General features: G+C 42.4%; 1 protein-coding gene across 1 annotated transcript in view; it reads right to left on the bottom strand.

Moving 5' to 3' along the window:
- The window catches only part of ZNF827 (zinc finger protein 827), a gene marked incomplete at both ends in the record, with an annotated part of 111464 nt that overhangs the window by 4315 nt on the left and 86126 nt on the right, over positions 1 to 21023 (bottom strand). The window contains 3 exons of the mRNA XM_080638951.1: positions 2648 to 2814; positions 4296 to 4467; positions 9381 to 9518. Of these exons, the coding sequence (XP_080495077.1) occupies positions 2648 to 2814; positions 4296 to 4467; positions 9381 to 9518 (477 nt within the window). The remainder of the gene's footprint in view (positions 1 to 2647; positions 2815 to 4295; positions 4468 to 9380; positions 9519 to 21023) is intronic.

Genomic DNA, 21023 nt, shown 5'->3' with positions numbered 1-21023 from the left:
TTACCCTAGAACTGAGTGTGTCTGTAATGGCAGTGGGAAGGACATGGTGCAACTCTACCTCGTTACCAGGCTGACAATATCTCCAGAAAACACTTTGGTTAGCGCAGAGTTCAAAACCAGCAAAACCCTTGTCACCTAGAAAGGAAGCAGAGCTTCTGTAGCTTTGGAATGTAGAAACCAAAAGTGCCTACTGGTCCAAGCTAAACTTCCCCATTTTTCCGCTTATGTGGGTCCAATAGCTAAATCTGGGAGAAAGGGTGAAGTAGAATAATCTCACTCACTGTACTGAGGAGCATCCTCACTAATGATTATAAGAGATAACAGCTTATCTTATTGAAGATAATTAATTTAAAAAATGTTGTTTAACTGGATCTAAAACTGAAACCTGTTGGTTTCCTTACATGTGCAATAAATGCATGAAGTTCAAATCCGAAGCCCTGTCACACACTAGAAATGAAGCAGAGGTGATAGTTATCATATGAGAACTGCTATGAGCCAACAATGTGCAAATTATTACCTCCCACCTATGTCTTGGTTTAATCAGAGCTGTGTTAAAATGAAACTTTCTAAAACTTCATATTCTCCATGTGATCAAAGGCCTCTGCAAACACCAGTCCCTGTGTGCCTAACTTTAAACTGATGAGCGGCACCTTTAAGTCTAAGATAAAAATGTAGGAATGCACTAATGAAATCTGATGACCCAAGCTGTCAATAGGGAGGATGACTGGGGTATCATATAGAAAGATTCGCTGACCTTGGGGACCAGAGTAATAGAAATGGAATGAAATTTAATAGCACAGAGTACAAGGTTATGACCTGAAGGGGCAGTAACAAGAATTTTTGCTACAAAATGAGGAGTGCTTAGGTTGGAAACAGTCAAGAAAAACAAAAGAAGAATTTGAGCAGAACATGGGATGAATATGAGCAATCAGGGGAGTCTTCAAAGAAGGTAAATATGATCACAGAATGTTATTGTGTGGTTTATTCCCAGTAGCTGCTGCTGTTTTACACTGCCACCACTACTTATTTCATTTCATCATGTACAGCTGTGATTGCATATGTTGAACAGAGGTTCTAACAAGAACATATGCAGTGAGGGATTGGTACAGTGAGAAAACCGTGTTTCATTTCAGAAAAGGCTCCATGTACATTTAGAGGGGAGAGGGTCATTCTCCATAAATATACTAAGGGAATAAATACAGTGGTAGGAGGGAAGAAAAGTGGAGGAAGCAAGAGGTGGACTGCTGTTTCAGACAAAGGACTGTTCTGGCACAAGAACAACATGCGTGTATTCTGCTTCTCAGTAAGACACACTGAAAATTTCTTAAAAGTCTCTAATCTTTAATGCAGGAAAATCTGCAGCTGCCTACCTATAGAAGTGGTTGGTTTAAAACAATTACACTTGTTTGAAGACATATGCCAACATCCTTACAAACAGGCCTTTTATGACTTGCTAACATCACAGGGTAAGGGACTGGAGTTGAGTGACCCAGAAAATCCATTCTGTTTTTTACTCTCTGTATTTGCCATGCGTGTTAAGGATTTGGCTGAATCACCAGCTGAATGGCTCGGTTTGACAGGGTGAAGGAAGAACAAGGGAGTTTTTCCCCAACATAAGCTTTTCACATGGCTACAAGGTGGTATTTCTCATTTGCCTTGACCTCCTATATGTGGAGTAAGATGCAAACATTATCAGGGAGCAGTGCTGAGAGCTATGCTGGCATAAAAACCCTTGAGAGCTCTCCAGTACTGTGTGTTTCTGTAGTTACATTTAACTTATGTATCTGTGAGCACAACAAACTGCATTCTTCTCTCTCTTCTCCATCCCTCCCTGTTTTCCCAATTTTATTCCTGGTAGGACAGGAAAAGCAATTTAGCAATGGAAAAATTGTGCTGGATGCAATTCAGGTTCAGTATTGTCAACACAATTGCTAGTAGGTTTGTGGCAGCAAAATGCTTCTGCCTGGTGTTGTAAGAGAAATTAATTAAAAGGATTCTAATTTTCTTCTCCTTAAATTATGCCAGACTTCATTAGCTGCACTAAGCATATGGAGCTCGTTTGAAAACTGCTATTGCTCTTCCCTTTGGCTATTAAGTGAACAGGGCCAGGGAGAGAATACATGACTTGTTCTGTTTTTTAATATAAAGTTACATTTATGGTATTGCTGAATCACAGTGTCAACTAAACATCCACCCGAGATTCCAAACTGACACACTGTGGAGGCAAACACACAGAAGAGCAAAGCTTAACATATTGTGTATTTCAAATTTGCAGCCAGGTATGCACAGTTAGCACTCAAAGTCACCTTTTCACCACTGAAGTCAAACCAGGATTTTGATGAAATAGTAAACCAGTCAGAAAAAAAAACAAAATATGCTGACTTCAGTGGGGAGGGGATTTGGGGGATAAGGGGAATAGCAAGCATGAGGGCTAAGTAGTCCTTCATTCATTTCACTAAGCCTGAAAATTGATCTGCACTACCAGATTATTTGCCTGGCTGCAGTCCAATTCACTTTAACTTTGAGAGATCAGGCCTTAATTAGCAAGCTTTTCAGTGAAAGTAGAGTGCTAATGGGAAGTGTGATGGTTGCACCTAAAAAGCAAGGAAGAGAGAGATCACTGCAGCTGGGAGAGAGGGATCATCACCTGTGTGCTTGCTGTTGACATGAGCCTTCATATCTGCCTCTTCCATGGTGACAAAATCACATGTTGTGCAGCAAATGGAGAACATCCACTGCTCTTTATCCACATGGAGGGACATATGACTGACAAACTGGACATTCATCTCGGTCTCAAACCCACACACGTGACAGCTGCAGACAGAAGGGAATTCAAGAGTAAAAAACATTAAAGCCCAAACCACAAACAGAAGCATACTGTCTTTCCTTGAATTTGCAAGAAAAGGTTACTGCACGGATTTCTGCTCTTCTTCACTGTTGAATGTTCACTGCAAAATTTATTTGTCTGCTGAACTGCCTTTGAACTGATGGCCATGCCAATGTGATTAAGGGCAGGCACAATGCAACAATCCTGTACATGCTATAATGACGCTAAATAATCACAAAGTTAATTAAAAACTACAGATTCCAGATGCTGCGCATCACCTAGCCGATTCCTTTGGGCAATAAGAGACATTGCAGCTCTGCCAAGATGTTTAGTATGGCTGATACACTGACAAACGGAGAGCTTGCTGCACACTCCAGGAGTTATTTTCAAGCCCTGGAATGGTTCCCATGCCAAACTGGGATCTTGTGCAAAACTGCCTGGCAGTTTCAGTGTAAGCAAGCAAAAATGGGTTCAAACATTTCTTATGCTTGACTGCAAAACAGCAGTCATCAGATATGCAAATAATTAGCAGGGATACAGATTTCACAGCCAGTGCATAAACACAGGGATATTGAGAGGCAATGGAAAGGACCCTTTAATTTAACTTTCTTTGCAGAGTCCTCCTCTTGCTTTGATTAGGCCATTAACACTTAAAACAAGCCAAAAATATTTAAAAAGGTGAAAGCAAAATACTCTAGGGTACTATTTTGCTTTCCTAAGGAGGATGGACTGGATAATCTAATCCAGCAGGTCTCATTCACTTCTTACTTCTATGATTTTGTAATTAAATCTGCCCTTGGCACTTTGACGGAAAGTAAGAGTGATTTGGAAATCTAGTTGGCCACTGGAGTGCAGATCACAGTTTGCAGAGCACACAAGATTGTGTGCAAAAAGGAGAGTGTCCAAATATTCATTTTATCTGGGCAAGTCCTTTTAATTTTTCAGGCAAATGCTCGTACAGGTTTTCTTTCTTTCATCATGTTGGTCACTGGATGTATATACCTCTAGCAAATGGAGGAAATGTGTATATCAATATAAGAATTCTTACTACGTTTTACTATTTGATGGCATCGATTCGGCTAAAAACAATGGAGCTGTCAGGGGCAACTGGAAGCACAGTGCTTTAGATTTGCCATGAATCCATGCAACGGGATGTTTCCAAAGACAAAACTTAAATGAACACTGCATAAAAAGTTAAAGAGGCTTTTAAGAGCCCAGCTGCCTCACAGAGCTGTTCAGCAAAACTAACCCACACCAACCCCCAGAGTTTCTCCCAGTGGCCAGCCAAGTCAAACAGCACAAGGCAGCCAGCTGGGTTTTGCTACTAAGCTCAAATCAGATATGGGCAAAACAAATACTTTCATCACAGTTCTGCCCTGTGACACCGGAAGGGTGGCTCTGTCCTTAGGAGGCAGGTAAGACATTCAGATTCCAGTGCCTGGTGCACAGCCCCTATTTGGGTCCTCACCTGTAGTAGTAAGGGTGCTTCTTTCCATCGCTGCCTTCAGAAGTGACAGCACTGACAATGTCCTCAGTGTCTGTACTCACCAGCTTCACAGAATGGACGGTCAGGTGCTGGTTCAGGTTAGCACGGCACTTAGCAGCATAGGGGCACAAATGGCATTTGTACTTTCTCTCTTCTGAAAAGAAACAGAAAATCTTACATGTATACTTCATTTTGAAGCAAGCTGCTTTTAAAGCTGCCAATAGCCAAGCATGCATTCCTTTGGGCTTCTCCAACCAGCTTTCAGAATGAGGTACTTTGGGGGCTTGACTTTTTGGAAACTTAGAGGAGCTCACAGCAATTACTCAAAAAAAAAAATAATTTGGAGGTAGTTTAGGGCTGTTTATTTTTAACTTGCTCTACCATTTGTAGTCAGATAATATAAAACTTTATAAACTGGAAAACTGGGGCAACTGCTGCTCTGAGAGCCGCAGAAGAGCCAGTAGAGAAAGAGGTCAATAATCTACAACTACTTCCTTTACCTAGCATCTTTTCTTGATTTTTGGTCCAGCTGAGGTTGTCCCTGTGATCAGTCACAGAGAGTTGATGGTTGAGAATTCTGTATTAAAATCTTAGGGTTGGGAAGGAAGGGGACACTGTACCATTAGGCCAGTTCCGAACACAAACTAATAAAAACCCCTCACTTTGAGTTGAAGAACTTAAAAGATTAAAATAACCAAACATTACATCAGCTTTTACAACCTTTCCCTTTGAGGAGCTGCTGCTCTAAATTTGAAATAGAATGCTACAAGTGTTAGGGGAAAGGCATTCAATATAGCAGCTATTTGACTAAGGAAATCCCAAGACACCACGTGTTCTGGTATTCCTCAGTGGCCCGACTCTTGGGTACATAGGCGTCTACATGGCGTACCTTCACCACCAGATTCTGCACCGGGGCAGCGATATCTTGCCACAGTGCAGCAGCCCAGATGGGTTTACCTCTGCGTTGCCGGTTGCTCTGCTTCCATTGCTGCAACCACCCCCACATGGCAGTCGGTTCCAAGTGTACTGGACACCCCTCCAAGTAAAAGCAAACTGTGGCCTGCACTCTGCTGCCAAAGGAATTGAGAAGAATGCATTGGCCCTATCAATCGTGGCATACCACTTGGCTACCTTTGACTCCAGCTCATACTGAAGTTCTAGCATGTCTGGTACAGCAGCACTCAATGGTGGTGTGACTTCATTCAGGCCACGATAGTCTACTGTTAGTCTCCACTCTCCATTAGACTTTCGCACTGGCCATATGGGGCTATTAAAGGGTGAGCGGGTCCTGCTGATCACTCCCTGACTCTCCAGACTACGGATCAGTTTATGGATGGGAATCAGGGAGTCTCGGCTGGTGCGATATTGCCGCCGGTGCGCTGTTGCGGTCGCGATTGGCACTTGTTGTTCTTCAACCTTCAGCAACCCCACAACAGAAGGATCCTCTGAGAGACCAGGCAAGGTGGACAGCTGCTCAATTTCCTCAGTCTCCAAAGCAGCAATACCAAAAGCCCATCGGTACTCTTTTGGGTCTTTGAAGTACCCTCTCCTGAGGTAATCTATGCTGAGGATGCATGGAGCCTCTGGAGCAGTCACAATGGGGTGCTTTTGCCATTTCCTCCCAGTCAGGCTGATCTCAACCTCCAGTACAGCCAATTCTTGGGATCCTCCTGTCACTCCAGAAATACAAATGGGTTCCACCCCTTGACAGCTTGACGGCATCAGGGTACACTGTGCACCGGTATCTACTAGAGCCTTATACTTCTGTGGGACTGATGTGCCAGGCCATCTGACCCACACAGTCCAGTAAATCCGATTGTCCCCTACCTCCACCTGGCTGGAGGCAGGGTCCCTCTAACAGTCATCACAACGTTGGACACCTAAGTCATGTTGAAAGGGATTATTCTTCGTTATCACAGGAGCTGGAGTAAAATCAGCTCTTCCGCTCCATCTGGGAACCTGCTCGCCAGAGACTGAAGCCGCAGCTCTCATGGGATGATCAGCCTTGACCCTTGTTCCTATTTTCAATTCACGCACCCGTTCCTCCAAAGCTGAAGTAGGTTTTCCATCCCACTTCATCATGTCTTCTCTGTGATCCCGCAGGTAAGACCATAGGGTGGCCCGTGGTGTTTGCCTTCTATATCTTCTGTCTTGAACAATAGGACGCCTTTTGTTAACAGCTGAGACGTATGTTGGTACACGTGAGGAGCTGGATAAATCAGATAGATCGTCCCTCAGTTGTTTGAGATCCTGAGACAGTTTTTCCACAGCTGAGATGATGGAAGGGGTGAGATTGTCTTCGAACTCTCGGAGTTTATGAATCATTTCATCCACTGTTAGTGGTATTACGTCATTCCAGGTTACTGTTGCCAATGAATGGGCATATGATGACGGTGCATTCCGTGTAAGTTTTCGCCACATGGGTCGTGTACATTCGACTTCATCTGAGTCTATGGGTATATCCCCATTATTCGGCTTGATGTGATAGATCATCTCTACGATGGCTGATTCCCTCAGAGACTGGATGCCTTTGTCTAAAGTAGTCCACTTGGCCGAACGACTCGTAACATCGTCCTTGTATGGAAACCTTTCTTTCACAGCTGCCAAGAGCCGCCTCCAAAGACTGAGGGACTTTTTCTCTCTTGCAATTGCTTTGTCAATTCCCCCTTCTCTAGCAAGTGATCCCAGCTGCTTGGCTTCCATACCTCCTAGTTCGTGACCATCGGCCCCATTGTCCCAGCATCGGAGCAACCAGGTGATGATGTGCTCCCCTGGTTGACAGGTAAAATCTTTTCGCATATTCTGTAGCTCAGTTGAGGTCCGAGGTCGAGAAGTCACCTCTTCTTCTTCTTCGTCATGTGATGATGACTCCTGATCAGATGGTGGCCCGGGTGGTGAATACATTGTTTCTTCATCTTGCTTCACCCTTCTTGCCTCTTTTTTGCTTTTTCTCTTGCGTGCAGGGGCAATCGATATTGGTACGAATTGGTCCTCTGGTTTAGCTGCAGTCATTATCACTGTGGTTTGAGTAGCGGCTGTACTTGTCGCTAGGGGTGGTGTAGCTGCTGTGCTCGGAGCTGGAGTAGCTTCACTGTCTGTTGCTTTGCCCTCAGATCCAGGGACATTTCTTTCCTTTTGAAGGTGCTGGATAGTGTTGAACAAGGCCCGGTAAGCATAGGCCAAGCCCCAGCACGTTGACATGATTTGTCCCTCTCTGGTATGACCAGGATGACAGCACACCTCATTTAAGTGTTTTACTACTTCTTCTGGATTTTGCACTTGTTCGGTGGTGAAATTCCAAAACACTGGAGGGGCCCACTGACCTAGATACTTGCCCATGCTATCCCACACACCCTGCCACTCATGGCTGTCCAGCCTCGGGGAAAATCTCTCGGTCCCCCTATTTTGTCGTCTAACCCCAGACAAGACCCAAACCTGACTCTGCTTAACTCTTGAGATCAGACGTAATGGTTGTGGACAAAACACACTCTGTATGTGTGCCAACATGGTTATCCCCATCACAATCAGCAAACAGGTCTCAACAGTATTAAAAGGCCATTCAAAAACTTCAAAACTCTCAAACAATGCTGTAAACGGTCTGGGAGGGGCACTGGGAGGGTAAGAGAATGTCTCCACAGGTTGACCACCCAGGAAGGAGAAAAAAGATGTGTAATTGCTAAGCACTTGTATTACATACTTCCCAAAGTATAAAGGTGGTGACCACACTGGGAACATAAGCCAGATCAGTTTCATGATCAATGATTCTATTGTATTACAAGTCATTACCATAAAGTACAATGAGACAATAACTTTAGCCCAAGCCCCACACTTGAAAAACACTAACACAGCAAATACCGGCTCTAAGTAAGCTACAGCATATTGAGACTGTGAGATCAAAACCAACAACTTTGAGAGCCAATAAATCAGCATTGTGAGGAGTGACTATTAATCCAAAACACTGAATGCTTATCACAAATACGATTAGACACATTCCGGTCAGATCTGCCGTTATCTCAACCCTTCGTGCCCCACGTTGGGCGCCAAAAAAATAACTGTCGGGCCCAGCTGCCGTCGCCGCCGCTCCGGTAGTGAGTTGGAAGAATCCAGGGATTTCAAGCTTTGTGCTGTGGTATGGAATACCTCTTTGGCTAGTTTGGGTCAGGTGTCCTGTCCCTGCTTCCTCCCGGCTTCTCCTCCTCCCTGGCAGAGCATGAGACTCACAAAGTCCCTGGTCAGGGTAAACATTCTGACCAGCAACTGAAAACATCGGCTTTATCAGTATCATTCCCAGGCCGAAAGTCAAAACCACAGCGCTGCACCAGCTGCTAAGAAGGAGAAAAAGTGACTGCTGCTGCTGAACCCAGGACACCACGGAACAGAGCATTTGAACTCTTTCAGCATGGCTCTACTAGGTGCTGCAATGTACACTGCCATTATACTAATAATATTTTTCTGCACTGCATGAGAAATTCTTGCTTTCAAGTCTTATTTTGTGCAGTGCACCTCAGCAGGCTGACAAGGTGCATCTTCTGTATAAAAACTCTTAGTCTCAGTTGAAGTGATTCACTTCAAGAAAGTTGGTATGGGGTAGAAGAGCCCCTCTTCCTCTCAGAACTGGATGATGAAGGCAAAGATGAGTGACAGATACCAAATCCTTTCAGTTTCACCAGATCTGAGACACCAAAGCCAAACCATTTGTTGTTCAGTGGCACTTAAAAAGCTCATCAGGTAAATGTAAGAAAGGCTGTGCCTTCTCTTCAGAACTCCATTAACAGGCTTGGTTAACCAAATGGTACCTACAGGCTGGTCTACTGGAACCTGGACAAACTGGAATTTACACATTTTGTAAAGATAAATTACAAGTGGGCTGTAAAGAAATAAAATGTCAGTTAACTCCCTGAACACCACTCTGACATTCTGTCCCGGTTTAGCGCTTGGCTCTGCTCTACATGCAAGGAGCTGAGGATGGCTCTCACACTCTTCTGCTCACATTCTTCCCCCTTGACTCAAACAAACCATGATGACTTTCTCAGCACTGTAACAACCAGCCACAAAGCATCGGCTTACCTGTGTGCAGTGAGAGATGCCGGGACAAAGTCTGTTGTCGACCAAACACTTTTCCACACACATCACAGGGAAAGAGCTGGTCATTAAATTTCCAAGATGGTAATCCATTTCCCACCTCCAGCCCCAGCTTTTCTGTTTCTATGCCAAAAAACACATCAACAGAAAGTTGTATTTTAAGAACTCTGATGACTTGCAGATTTCATTCAGGAGAATCCTGTAGGTGTCATATAAAATGCAACACCTCGGCTGCATGCTGTGTGATCTGGCACGAGTTCATGTAAAAAGGAAACTCCCAATGATGGAAAGGAAATTAATCTTTCACACAGCATCTTTCATACATACTCTAAAGCAGAACACTTACTTAGAGTGTTCTAGACATAGAGGTAGTTAAAAGAATTAAACCAAGTTACGCAAAGAGAGAAAGTCAAGAGTAAGCAGCGCAAAGCATTAACTTCTAATTCTGTTTTTGTAGAGAGGCCGCTCCGTTGGCTTTTTCAGTCATCCACCTTTGCCTGGTGCATGAAGTAGGCCTGGTCCAAGATGGTGGTCTGTTTTACACTGGATTATTATTCATGGCTGAAGGAAGATTTCGAACCCTTTTCAACCGACAAAGGAATTTTTGCTTCATGAGGTGTCTTACATTGAAGGGGAATGTAAGTTTGCTCAGCTAAACATTAAACCAAGAGGACACAGCATGCCAACAAGTGGCTGGTATCCAGTGTAAGCTCTACCTAGCACCTGCTGTTCTTGGGCATCAGAATCCCCAGCAGCTTAGAGGGCCATCCAATGATAAACCGAAACCCCAGAGTAAGCCATTATCTTTAAAGAAGAGGTCTTAATTGTTTCAAGGACAGAGCCTGCCATACAAAAAAGAAACTCCACGCAGCATAAAACACAGACATGAAGGCACTCTGTAAGGAGATAGAGAGAAAAGGGCTGGGAATGAGGAAGAGAAATAAGGGTAACAGTGCTTCAAGAACGTAAAAGCACGGCCAGTTTTGATCTTGACATAAAGGAGCAGAGAGCCAATGGAGATCAGGGATAGCAGTGATGCTAATTAGCTCAGTAAGAGAAACAGTATCAGCAAGCCTTGTGTAAAGAAATATTCTCTGCAAAGGGTCCTGCTGTCTGAGGAGAAGGGACCTCTGCAATGAGAGGTGCATGAAACTGCAAGGGTATTCAGCAGCTTTCCGAATACAACAGCCAGTGGTGAGGGGGCTTGGTTTAAGACTTCTGGTAAAAGGCCTTCTATCTCCACTGGAATGAAAGATGCTACATGCAGAGCACCTCTCTAATCTGACACTGCCTGTGGGACTGCTGCCCAGAACTAGCTCCACCAGTGCATGTGTGCGTATCATGATGGAGGAAAACCATTTGGTCAGGATTTTCAGGTAAACAGGAGAAGAGGAGCTGGGGACAGGAGTACAGAAACATTGTACTGAGTGTGAGGTACTATCATGGAGGCTGGCACAAACCAGTAAAATCTTCATCTGATGAAGCACTCAGAATGAACACTCCCTTGCACAGGAAACCCCTCACTGACAGAGCCACCTACCACTGCAGATTTGACTGAATGTGTGTCTCCTTCACAGGTGTCCAGACGGCTTCACTGTGGTTTAGGCAAAGAGCTGTTAAATACTGTAGTTAATTTAGGCAATAATAAAAACATGCCTCATTTGGGACAGAGATTCCACACAGCAATCTCAGCAAATGTAGGGATGGCTGTAGTTGCCAGCCCCTTTTCAGCTGCAGTTACTTTCTCCTGTGACCCTGTAATATACCATATCCAGCACATATTGTACACATAATGTACAATATTCAGCTCACCTGAGGAATTCTGAGGCTCCTGTGAGTGCTACCACCCAACAACACATTTTTCTTAAAAGGATTACGGTTAGAGAACAAGTTCTGCCTATTCAAAATAGTAATTTTGTGAAATTAAGAAGGAAGAAGCCTTCCCCCCCAATCCCCTGAGTGCTGTAAGTGACCTCCAAGAACTTCAATGACGAATTATTCTTTTTGTTACTATCCTTGAATTAAAAACAATGGAAAAATCTGACTGTACTAATGCTACAGATATTTTAGCAGAGCTTTTTGAGTACATAATCAAAACAGTGCTTCTAAAGAGAAAGATGGTAATAATTATAAGAGAAGGTCACAAGGGCGTAGGTTGCTTCAATGTGGTCACAACAAAAATGAATTAATTGGGACACATACCAAACAAGCAGGCTCAATTAAGTAAGTTAGTCTCTTAACAATTCACTTCAGCATTAGTCATCAGCCCTCTTTCATCTCTTAAGAGGAAGAAATATAATATCCTCTTCCCTATGGTAGATTTATAGCTATCAGTTCTGGGAAGCTCATGGGAAGCTGGAAAAATATCAGGTTTCTGATTATCTTGAGCTGTTCTAAGCTAGTCCCTTGCAAAGCAGCTGCATATTTTTCACTGATGTAAAAGAGGACAGTGTAGGTATTTCGAAAGTACTTCTGTTTACTTTAAAGATTTACTCCTGGAGTCCTAACTACAGTGCTTCTTCCTTCTTTTTCAGCTGAACCTTCTCTCAATGGCAAAGTGCTTTTCCTATTCAGCAAGCTGCTTAGCTTATCCATGGGAAACCAGAGTTGGTCTCTGGTGCAACGGAAGCCTCAGCACTTCATTCTCAGCTCCAATGGAAACCCTGTACTTCCATCCACCTTACCCTCTGGGCAGCTTTTCCTGCAGCCTGGCAACTGGAGCTCTGTGTCCATACAGTGGTCCCCAGAGCACACCCAGCCAGTGACCTGAAGAATCAGGTGAGTCAACATCCACGTTCAGTTCTTGGGCTCTGTCTCTAATTAACTGTGGAGAATGGTGTTTTCTGCCCAAGTGAGTGTGTGTCCAGTGACTCTGAGACCATAACAGTGGTTGTACACAGATGTACCCCAAAGCAGTCTACCCAGTCAGCATCATTATCCTTTAAGAATACCTTACACAGTGGCCAGGAAGAAGATGGACTGAGACTAACAAATCTTAAATAACAAATCGCCATTGTGAGAGATGTCCCACAGAAATCCATCTTTCACCATGATATGCCTGTACTAAAATGAAGGGGAGAAGGGAAAGAAAGAAAAAGAAAAAAAAGGACTTATATAAGATTTCTGCTTTAAACAAATACTCCACAGCAAATTCGAGAACTTCTGTGTTCATGGAAATTACAAACATTAACATTACAAAATAACATTAAAATTATTAAGTAATAGACTGCTTTTCTGTATGGGTTCTGGAGTTTAAAACAGAATACTCTCAGTACAATGGAAGGCCTCCAAGTTCTCTGGTACATCATTAAAAACTAATAGAAAGATTAAAACTCAGTATATTACAGGCTAGTGATAAAATTATTTTGAAATCATTTGGTGTAGAAGTCTTAAGCTCTAAAAGCTTTATGTGAAGGTAGAACTTAATACTCAATGACATATAGTGAAATACATCTTTATGGACATCTTCCCTGCCCTTCTGTGTCACCTGGTATCATTTCCCTACTACCCACAAGTCAACTTCATAACAAGTAGCCGTGTAAAGCTGATCATCCAAGGTGGGGTTACAACTGCCAGGACTGTCACCTTGTGTATTTTCCCTGAGGTGAGGATAAGGTGGACATTAACTGCAGAAATACTGTTCTGTCCCTGCTCTTGCCTCTCCAAATAGATTAATTTCTGGTAAACAAAGCCCAGCTGCTTACGAGAGTCACTATTTACCCCCTTCCTAAGCTGTTAGGCATAATTCTGAACATGAATGCATCTTTCATTTTCACATTATTTTCCTTCTCCTGTCCTCAAACTGGTAACATCAATATGGTGAGTGCACTAACCACCGTTTCTGAAAAGCCCGTAGCCAGATTTTTGTCAAGAAACACTGAGAGAGGATACCATATCTGGTTGAAGCTGTAACTGAAGAAGAGAACAAAGTGTGACCTGAATACGTAAGTAACTGTCTAGAGTCACCAAATCAGCTTTGTGACTGCTAGGAGCTATCACGCACAAAAAGATCCCCAGGGATGGTTGCCGGTTGTGGGCTCTGCTATGTGGTACTTTGATTATTTACTTTCTTTTACTTAGCTTATGTATTTTTCAATTACTGCTTCACAGTGGTTTATGCTGCATTATGCTTTAATCTGTTGTTAAGTGCCATGTCTACCTTTGTATCTTTATGCTAATAACTCAAAGAATGAAACCACTATTTAGCTGGAAAAGTCAAAGCTTAAAAAAAAAACCCAAACAAAAAGTATGCTGAAGTGTTATTCAAAGAAGATAAAATTCATATTTATAACCTTTGCTGGTTTACTGTCTGCTCTCACATCCTACAACTCACTTTAACAGCTGCTGCTTGGTTTTATCTTCACACCTCCATAGACCTCAGAAGCAGCAAAATCCACAAGGGCAGATCCGTATGGTCACACGGAATCCTACAGATATAAATTAAATAGGCTGCCCTTTGCAGTAAGTATTCCTTAAAGAGAGGGAAGTGAGAGGTGCGGATGAGTCTTTCCAAGGAAGGTCAAAATTTATTATTCCTCCATTATTTTGGCAGTGTAGGTCATATTTGTACTTTGGGTTATTCAGACAGTTTGACACCACACAGATGGTCAAGAAGAAATGGGGTAAGTAATTTTGAAAATGAAATTAACAGCAGTCCTGTGAAGGGAGAAAACAGAGTGGTGGTTAGGCTATTTTCACTCAGTCCTGCTTGCAAACCAAATACAATGAAGAAAACAAGTTAGATGTCTGGAGGATCTGGGGACAGAACAGCCACCTAGGGAGAGTCTGACAGCTAAGAGGGAAGGGTGGCTAAACTCATACTAGGAGATAAATTAGGCATAGCTAGATGATAGCTGATACAGAAAAAGACTGAAGGAAGTAGGCAGTACCTCCTGATACTCCAGGGGCTAAAACTTGATGCGAAGCATATGAGATGCAAAAGGAAGCTCCCATGGGAAAATGCATCGAAAAAATTCCACCAAATCAGCAAATAAATAAACTGACCAAGAAACAGTGTTGGAAAAGATAACTGGGTCTCTGTGAGCTCACAGCAAGAGGATGAACGTGTCCAGTAGTGCAGATGTCCCATAACGAGGCACCTCACTTTGCTCTGAAAGACTTAGGACATTAAACAGTTATCAGATAACTATTGGTTCCTACCAGCCTGAAGTGGATTGCTGCTAGCCTGTCCTCTGCAATCTTTCTAGTACTCCGTTTACACAAGAGGTAAATATACTCTATGCAGCTCTGTATGAACATCACAAAAACTTGTTCCATTTATAAGGTTGTTCCTATTTTGACAAATAGTTCAAGAAATTATTTCTTTAGAAACAAGGTATTCAGGTCAGGCAATTGTGCAAATACTGCTTTAAAAAACATTTAATTTGGTTAAAGAAATTTTCTTTCCTTTTTCTGTCTGCATTCATCTATATTATGATGATGTCCTTCTACTTTCTGCAGTGCCCCCATCATCAGATATGCATTTTATTACTTATATGTTCATCTATCACCTCTGGCAAGCACATTGTGTTTAAAAATTGAGAACTCCTCTTGTGAAATATGTAATTAAGTCTCTGCTGCAAGCTTGTTTGCTGAAAGCCTGCAAAAAGCTCACAAGCTCAAAAATATATTGACTATATGAAATTGCAGCACTCCAAATAGTATATATCTTACTCCCTTCCCAACTTATTTTCACAAAGGTTTCATTTATAGCACTAGAATTCTTATTTCTAGGAAGTCAGTTAAAATAAATGGTGGAATATTTCCAGGTACTGTAGTTCCCAAGTAAGGTACATCTTGCAACTTATCTAAGGTATCTGTGATCCTGAGTGGTCCTGCAGGCTTCATTTGTCACTGCCAGCATCACAGCAACCTGTCTGGTCTTGTTTTAGGATGTATCTTTTACTGTGAGCAGACTCATCCACTATTAGCCAGAGATAAGCAACTTTTTTTTGGCTTGAGATTTTTCTATATTCCTCACAAAAGAAAAAGAAGAAAACTTATTCTTTTTTTGAAAAAAAAAAAAAACAACCCTCAAGCTTCAGCTGAACTCACACCAGCTCTGCCTGACCGCTCGGTGGTCCTTTTTAGTGCCTTTATGTAGCTGTTAAAAGTAATCAGGGCTGTCCCCTCTAATATCAATACAGGGAGTCTGTTCAAACAAACCCAGGTCCCCTCGTGACTGTGGTTGGCTGGCCAGTGGTGGGGTTGCACCAGCCTAGGAGGGGTCTATATAGCCATGCTCCCATTCACAACTTGCATCAGGTATGAGAAGTTATTCAGAGGGATTTAATGATGCTGTAATAAAAAATTAAAATGAACACAAAATTATTGCTCAAATAAAAGAACCCAAGTTCCACTTGTGAGTGAAATATGTACTTTTTGTTTCCTATGTCCTGAAAAGCTGCACATAATCAGACAGCCTGAAGGACAGAGCAACTGCACAAAGGAAGCAAAGAAAGGCTCCTTGCAAAGTAAAAACTTTACCAACTAATGCTCTTATTTTTTACTCAAATGTGTTTGCAAATATCTTAACATTACTATGGAGTATGGTAAAAAGCAACAGTGTAATGATAATTTTAAATCCTTGATATGAAAGAAAGAACCTAAGTGAATTTATGTTTCAATAGCATAGTGCTTAAGTTAATCTTTCTAAAAGCATCAGCCATGAGAAGAGATTCAGAGCAGCCCTGCAGAGAAGGACTTGGGGGTGTTGGTCGATGAAAAAATGAACATGAGTCGGCTTCAGTGTGCACTTGCAGCCCAGAAAGCCAACCGTATCCTGGGCTGCATCAAAAGGAGCATGACCAGCAGGTCGAAGGAGGTGATCCTGCCTCTCTACTCTGCTCTCGTGAGACCTCACTTGGAGTATTGTGTGCAGTTCTGGTGTCCTCAACATCAAAAGGACATGGAACTGTTGGAACAAGTCCAGAGGAGGGCCACGAGGATGATCAGGGGACTGGAGCACCTCCCGCATGGAGATAGGCTGAGAAAGTTGGGGCTGTTCAGCCTGGAGAAGAGAAGGCTGTGTGGAGACCTCATAGCAGCCTTCCAGTATCTGAAGGGGGCCTACAAGGGTGCTGGGGATGGACTATTCATCAGGGACTGTAGTGACAGGACAAGGGGAAACGGGTTAAAACTTAAACAGGGGAAGTTGAGATTGGATATAAGGAAGAAGTTCTTTACGGTAAGGGTGGCGAGGCACTGGAATGGGTTGCCCAGGGAGGTTGTGAATGCTCCATCCCTGGCGGTGTTCAAGGCCAGGTTGGATGAGGCCTTGGGTGATATGGTTTAGTGTGGGGTGTCCCTGCCCATGGCAGGGGGGTTGGAACTAGATGATCTTAAGGTCCTTTCCAACCCTGACTATTCTATGATTCTATGGAAGTTGGAAATATTTCAGTAAAGAGCTTGCATGAACCACAAAAAGAAACATTAATATTGTGCACAGAAGTATTCCACATATGCAGTGATAGGCAACAAGACTTTAAAAGGTCACTGAGAAGTGATAAAGATGCTGGGGCTTGTGAAGAGAGTAGTATCAAGTAAAAGGTGAACTTTAAAATGCCTCCATAGAGGAACATGAGAAAACAGTGACGCCCACTTCATCGCTAGGACTGAGACTGTTGCTCAGAAAGTCAGCAGTTTGAAAAAGCAAAGACTGAGTTAGGGCAAAGGTAGAGACACACTGACTTCAAAACCCAAGGCCACTCCCCACCATCTACCTTTGCATCAAAACTAACACCTATTTTAACCTGACTTATACAACAGAAGACTGCCAAGTAAACCGTGGGGCTTATGATAACCTTCACCTGCATTATAAAGCTTTGAGATTTGCTTTTATTTCTGTATTAAGCTCAAAACATAAGAAAACCAAGAAGGGAGAAAATCTCCAGTTTAAAACTTAAGCCAGTCTATGTAAATTGCGTGCAAGGTGGCTGGAGTCGCAGATTTTTAAGGAACCCTAAAGCTGCAATAATGTTGCAGTCATTTCCTGAAGATTATTTTTACAACACTGACATTGAATTGAGGATAACACTGGACAACACCATCTATTCCCCCCAACTTGTAATATCCACTGTACTGATAAGCATAAAGCACAGACAGGATTGTCTTGGTGGTAACTTCATTCCTTACACAGTAGGAAAGGATAAAATGATGTAATACTCTTGACATATGCAAAGTAAGGCCCTGAGCTGTGAATTTACTGGCCAAAAAGAAGTAGTCATGGAAGAGTCCTTGTAGCTCACTGCACTTGCTCCAGTAGTTCCTTAATCATTCATAGTTACTACAGTGAAGGTGCTCAGTTTGGTTTCATGACTATAGATCATGAAATGCCCAGATGGAAAGTAGTTCAGTTTTTTCACTGAAGGAGTTGAGACATAGCACGAAAGGGATAGGAAGCACCAACAAATCCACTCATCCAGAACTGTTTTTAAAGCTCACCTGATCACTGTTGGTCAAGAGAACCATAAGTCCTTTCAGCAGCAAAGAGCTCCATCATCAACTTCACATTTTTGCTTGTTTAGAAATAATAACTACTGTAAACAAAAGTTAAATTCTGCATCTATTGTCAGAGAAAAACCTGTGCTGTTACCTTTACACAATATATTATTTCAATATAATGCTAGAGTATCCTTCTGAAAATATCCTCATGATAACTGTAAGATGTGCCATAATGAATTTACATAAGCTCTCTCTAATTCACTCCCAAATAGGTGGCCCTTACATTCAATTCAACCATTTACACTGCTTGTAACATTTATTTTGGATGCCACAACTCTGGGTTCGCATGAACTTATGAAAGCATAATTTGCTCCTATTTTAAAACCACAATTAATTGATTTCCATAATGCCAACAGGTTTCTACCTTTTAATTTCTTTCCTACAATTCTGCTTAAATCACACTTCCTAAGAAACCCTTTTCAGAATCATGCAGACCCATCTGTGCACATTTAGGACCATTATGGTGAATGTACAGATTTTCCCTTTTTTGCTTTCATATTTGTCACTGTGCTTCTACTTGGAAGCCCACCTGAAATAGGGGCTTAAGGTAATAACATATGCAGGGCACTTTGCAGAGGCTAATGCTAGCTACTCCCTATCCAACATTCAGACACAAATAAAGACAAACTGGCCTTTACACTGTATTTTTTTCCAGCCTTCTGCATCCTTTTTAGTGAAGCAAAACCTTCTGTACCAGAGAAACTGGAAGCTGGTGATCAGCACCTCAGTGGAGAATGCAAAATAAAGCCCTAGCTGCAGGCCAAGTCCCTCTTCCTGAGTTGACTGAATTAACACAAGAATCAAAACTAGATGAAACTAACTGCCAACATTTGGCCAGATCCACCTTTCCATGTTTCAGTAAGGTGCCAGGGAGAGGCACCATCCTTCACTGTACGTGTTTGTTGCTGTATAAGAAAACTTCTTACTGCTTTTACTGGAGATTCCCCCAGTGATAAGCAGTGAATCTGCCATTTCCTTGAAGCCCTTAACTCATTTTTTAAAGAGATCTACCTCTTTCCCTGCTCTCTCCATTATCACAAGCGCATGCATCTACTTCTGAACCATCTTCCCCTGCCTTCTGCACTACTCTCCCATCTACATTCTGCTTGGGTTGTATTTGCAAGGCACTAGTCAACATGACGACTGCCCCAAACTCAACTAAAACACCCAGCAACCAGGACAGCAAATTTGTACCCAGATTGAAATGATGCTGTAGAAGACAAAAAACAACTCCTCACCTTTGCTGAGATTAGTTTTAAACAATGGTCTTTTACATATTGGTGCTGTTCAGCCTGGAGAAGAGAAGGCTGCATGGAGACCTCATAGCAGCCTTCCAGTATCTGAAGTGAGCTTATAAGGATGCTGGGGAGGGACTCTTCCTTAGGGACTGTAGTGATAGGACAAGGGGTAATGGGTTAAAACTTAAACAGGGAAAATTTAGATTGGATATAAGGAGGAAATTCTTTACTGTAAGGATGGTGAGGCACTGGAATGGGTTGCCCAGGGAGGTTGTGAGTGCTCCATCCTTGGCGGTGTTCAAGGCCAGGTTGGATGAGGCCTTGGGTGACATGGTTTAGTGTGAGGTGTCCCTGCCCATGGCAGGAGGGTTGGAACTAGATGATTTTTAAGTCCTTTCCAACCCTAACTATTCTGTGATTCTATATATATATATGTACACACATATCTATCTGTCCAAGTAGCCTGTTGAATTTTGCATTGAATTTACTCTTAGGCAGACAAGTATTTTAGAAGACAACCTTGTACAAGACAAGACAGGTGAGGGCTGGAGAATCCCAAGGTAACTCTAAAGTGTCAGGAATGATCTGTTCCAATTCCTTTTGCAGAACAAGAAAGTAATTTTAAAACCTGTCTTTCTGTTTCATGTTGAGCTTCTATGTGAAGAAGTTTCATACCCAGGAAACAGCCTGACTCGGTGCTGATGTTCACTTCTACAAAAGATTGCGGTATTAAGAAAGACAAAAGAGGATATGAAACTACAGATGGGTTTGAATAAATGCAGAGTCTAAAACACAGCATGCTGAGTATTTATAAACCAAAAGCCTCATCTATCAAGTCTCTTTCAAGAGGCTATTTAATCACCACTGAAGATTTGCTACTGAATTTATATCACAGCATTAGAGCTGGAGGGGACCTCAGGAGGCTATCATTAATCTCCCTGGCTCAGAGGCACACCAGCCACACACCAAACATACCCATCAGTCCTGACACTGCTTGTCTAACTTACTTTTTTAGAAACCTTCCCATGACAGAGGTTCCACAGCCTCCTGTCATGGTTGTACCAGTGCAAAACCACTCCATTGCTACAAAGTTTTCCTTGGTGTTTAACTTAAATTTCCTCTGTTGTCGCTTAGCCTCTTATTCCATATTCTGCTCACATGAACATAGGCAAGGTCTTTTTCTCTCAAAGCTGTCATTTTACATATTTGAATACCATAATCATGATCCCCCTCTTTTCTTCTCCAAGTTGGTCACAGTTGTCCTTCCTAAAGCCAGCTGCTGTTATTTTGCTGCTTTCCCTTCTTCCTTTCCCAAACCCCACATTCTGTCAATTCATGGCTATTCTTCACCAAGCTGCCTTCTTTTAGCTGCATTAAAACACGTGTCCCAAGAACTTGCCAGACCTTGTGTTGTCCGTAATTCACCCGCCAGTAAAAGACAAGGTAGACAAAATCCCACATTTCTCATTCTGTACTTTGGATGAGTGCAGCTGCTTAGGATGCTTTTCTCAAGTCTGACCCCCACTTGTGTTACATACGTATTTTAAAATTATTTTACTTTTAAAGTAACATATGAAAAAAAAAAACGGTAAGAGATGCCAAAACCTGCCCTGCTTGAAAGGATAAAAATCCCCAATTGCTAGTTTTATTTTTGCATGCGGGCTGAAACAGTTACCTGCTGCCGTTTTGCTTTGGAGTTGAAGTTGGTGATATTTCTTAACAGCTTTTGGGTTGCTGGGTTGCTTGAATGGGGTCTAGTCTGGGTTTGTTCTGAATGAAACCTGAAGGTATTTGTTCTGAGTAAAGTACTTTGCTCTTCTGTCATTTACCATGAGGTTGATCCTGCTTTAGGAGGAACAAACACAAAAGGCAAATGAAATATAAATAT

This window comes from Psittacula echo (assembly GCF_963264785.1).
Source record: "Psittacula echo genome assembly, chromosome: 1".
NCBI classification, from domain to species: Eukaryota; Metazoa; Chordata; class Aves; order Psittaciformes; family Psittacidae; genus Psittacula; species Psittacula echo.
The sequence above is the reverse complement of the archived record's forward strand: the minus strand, read 5'-3'. Positions and strand labels throughout refer to the sequence as shown.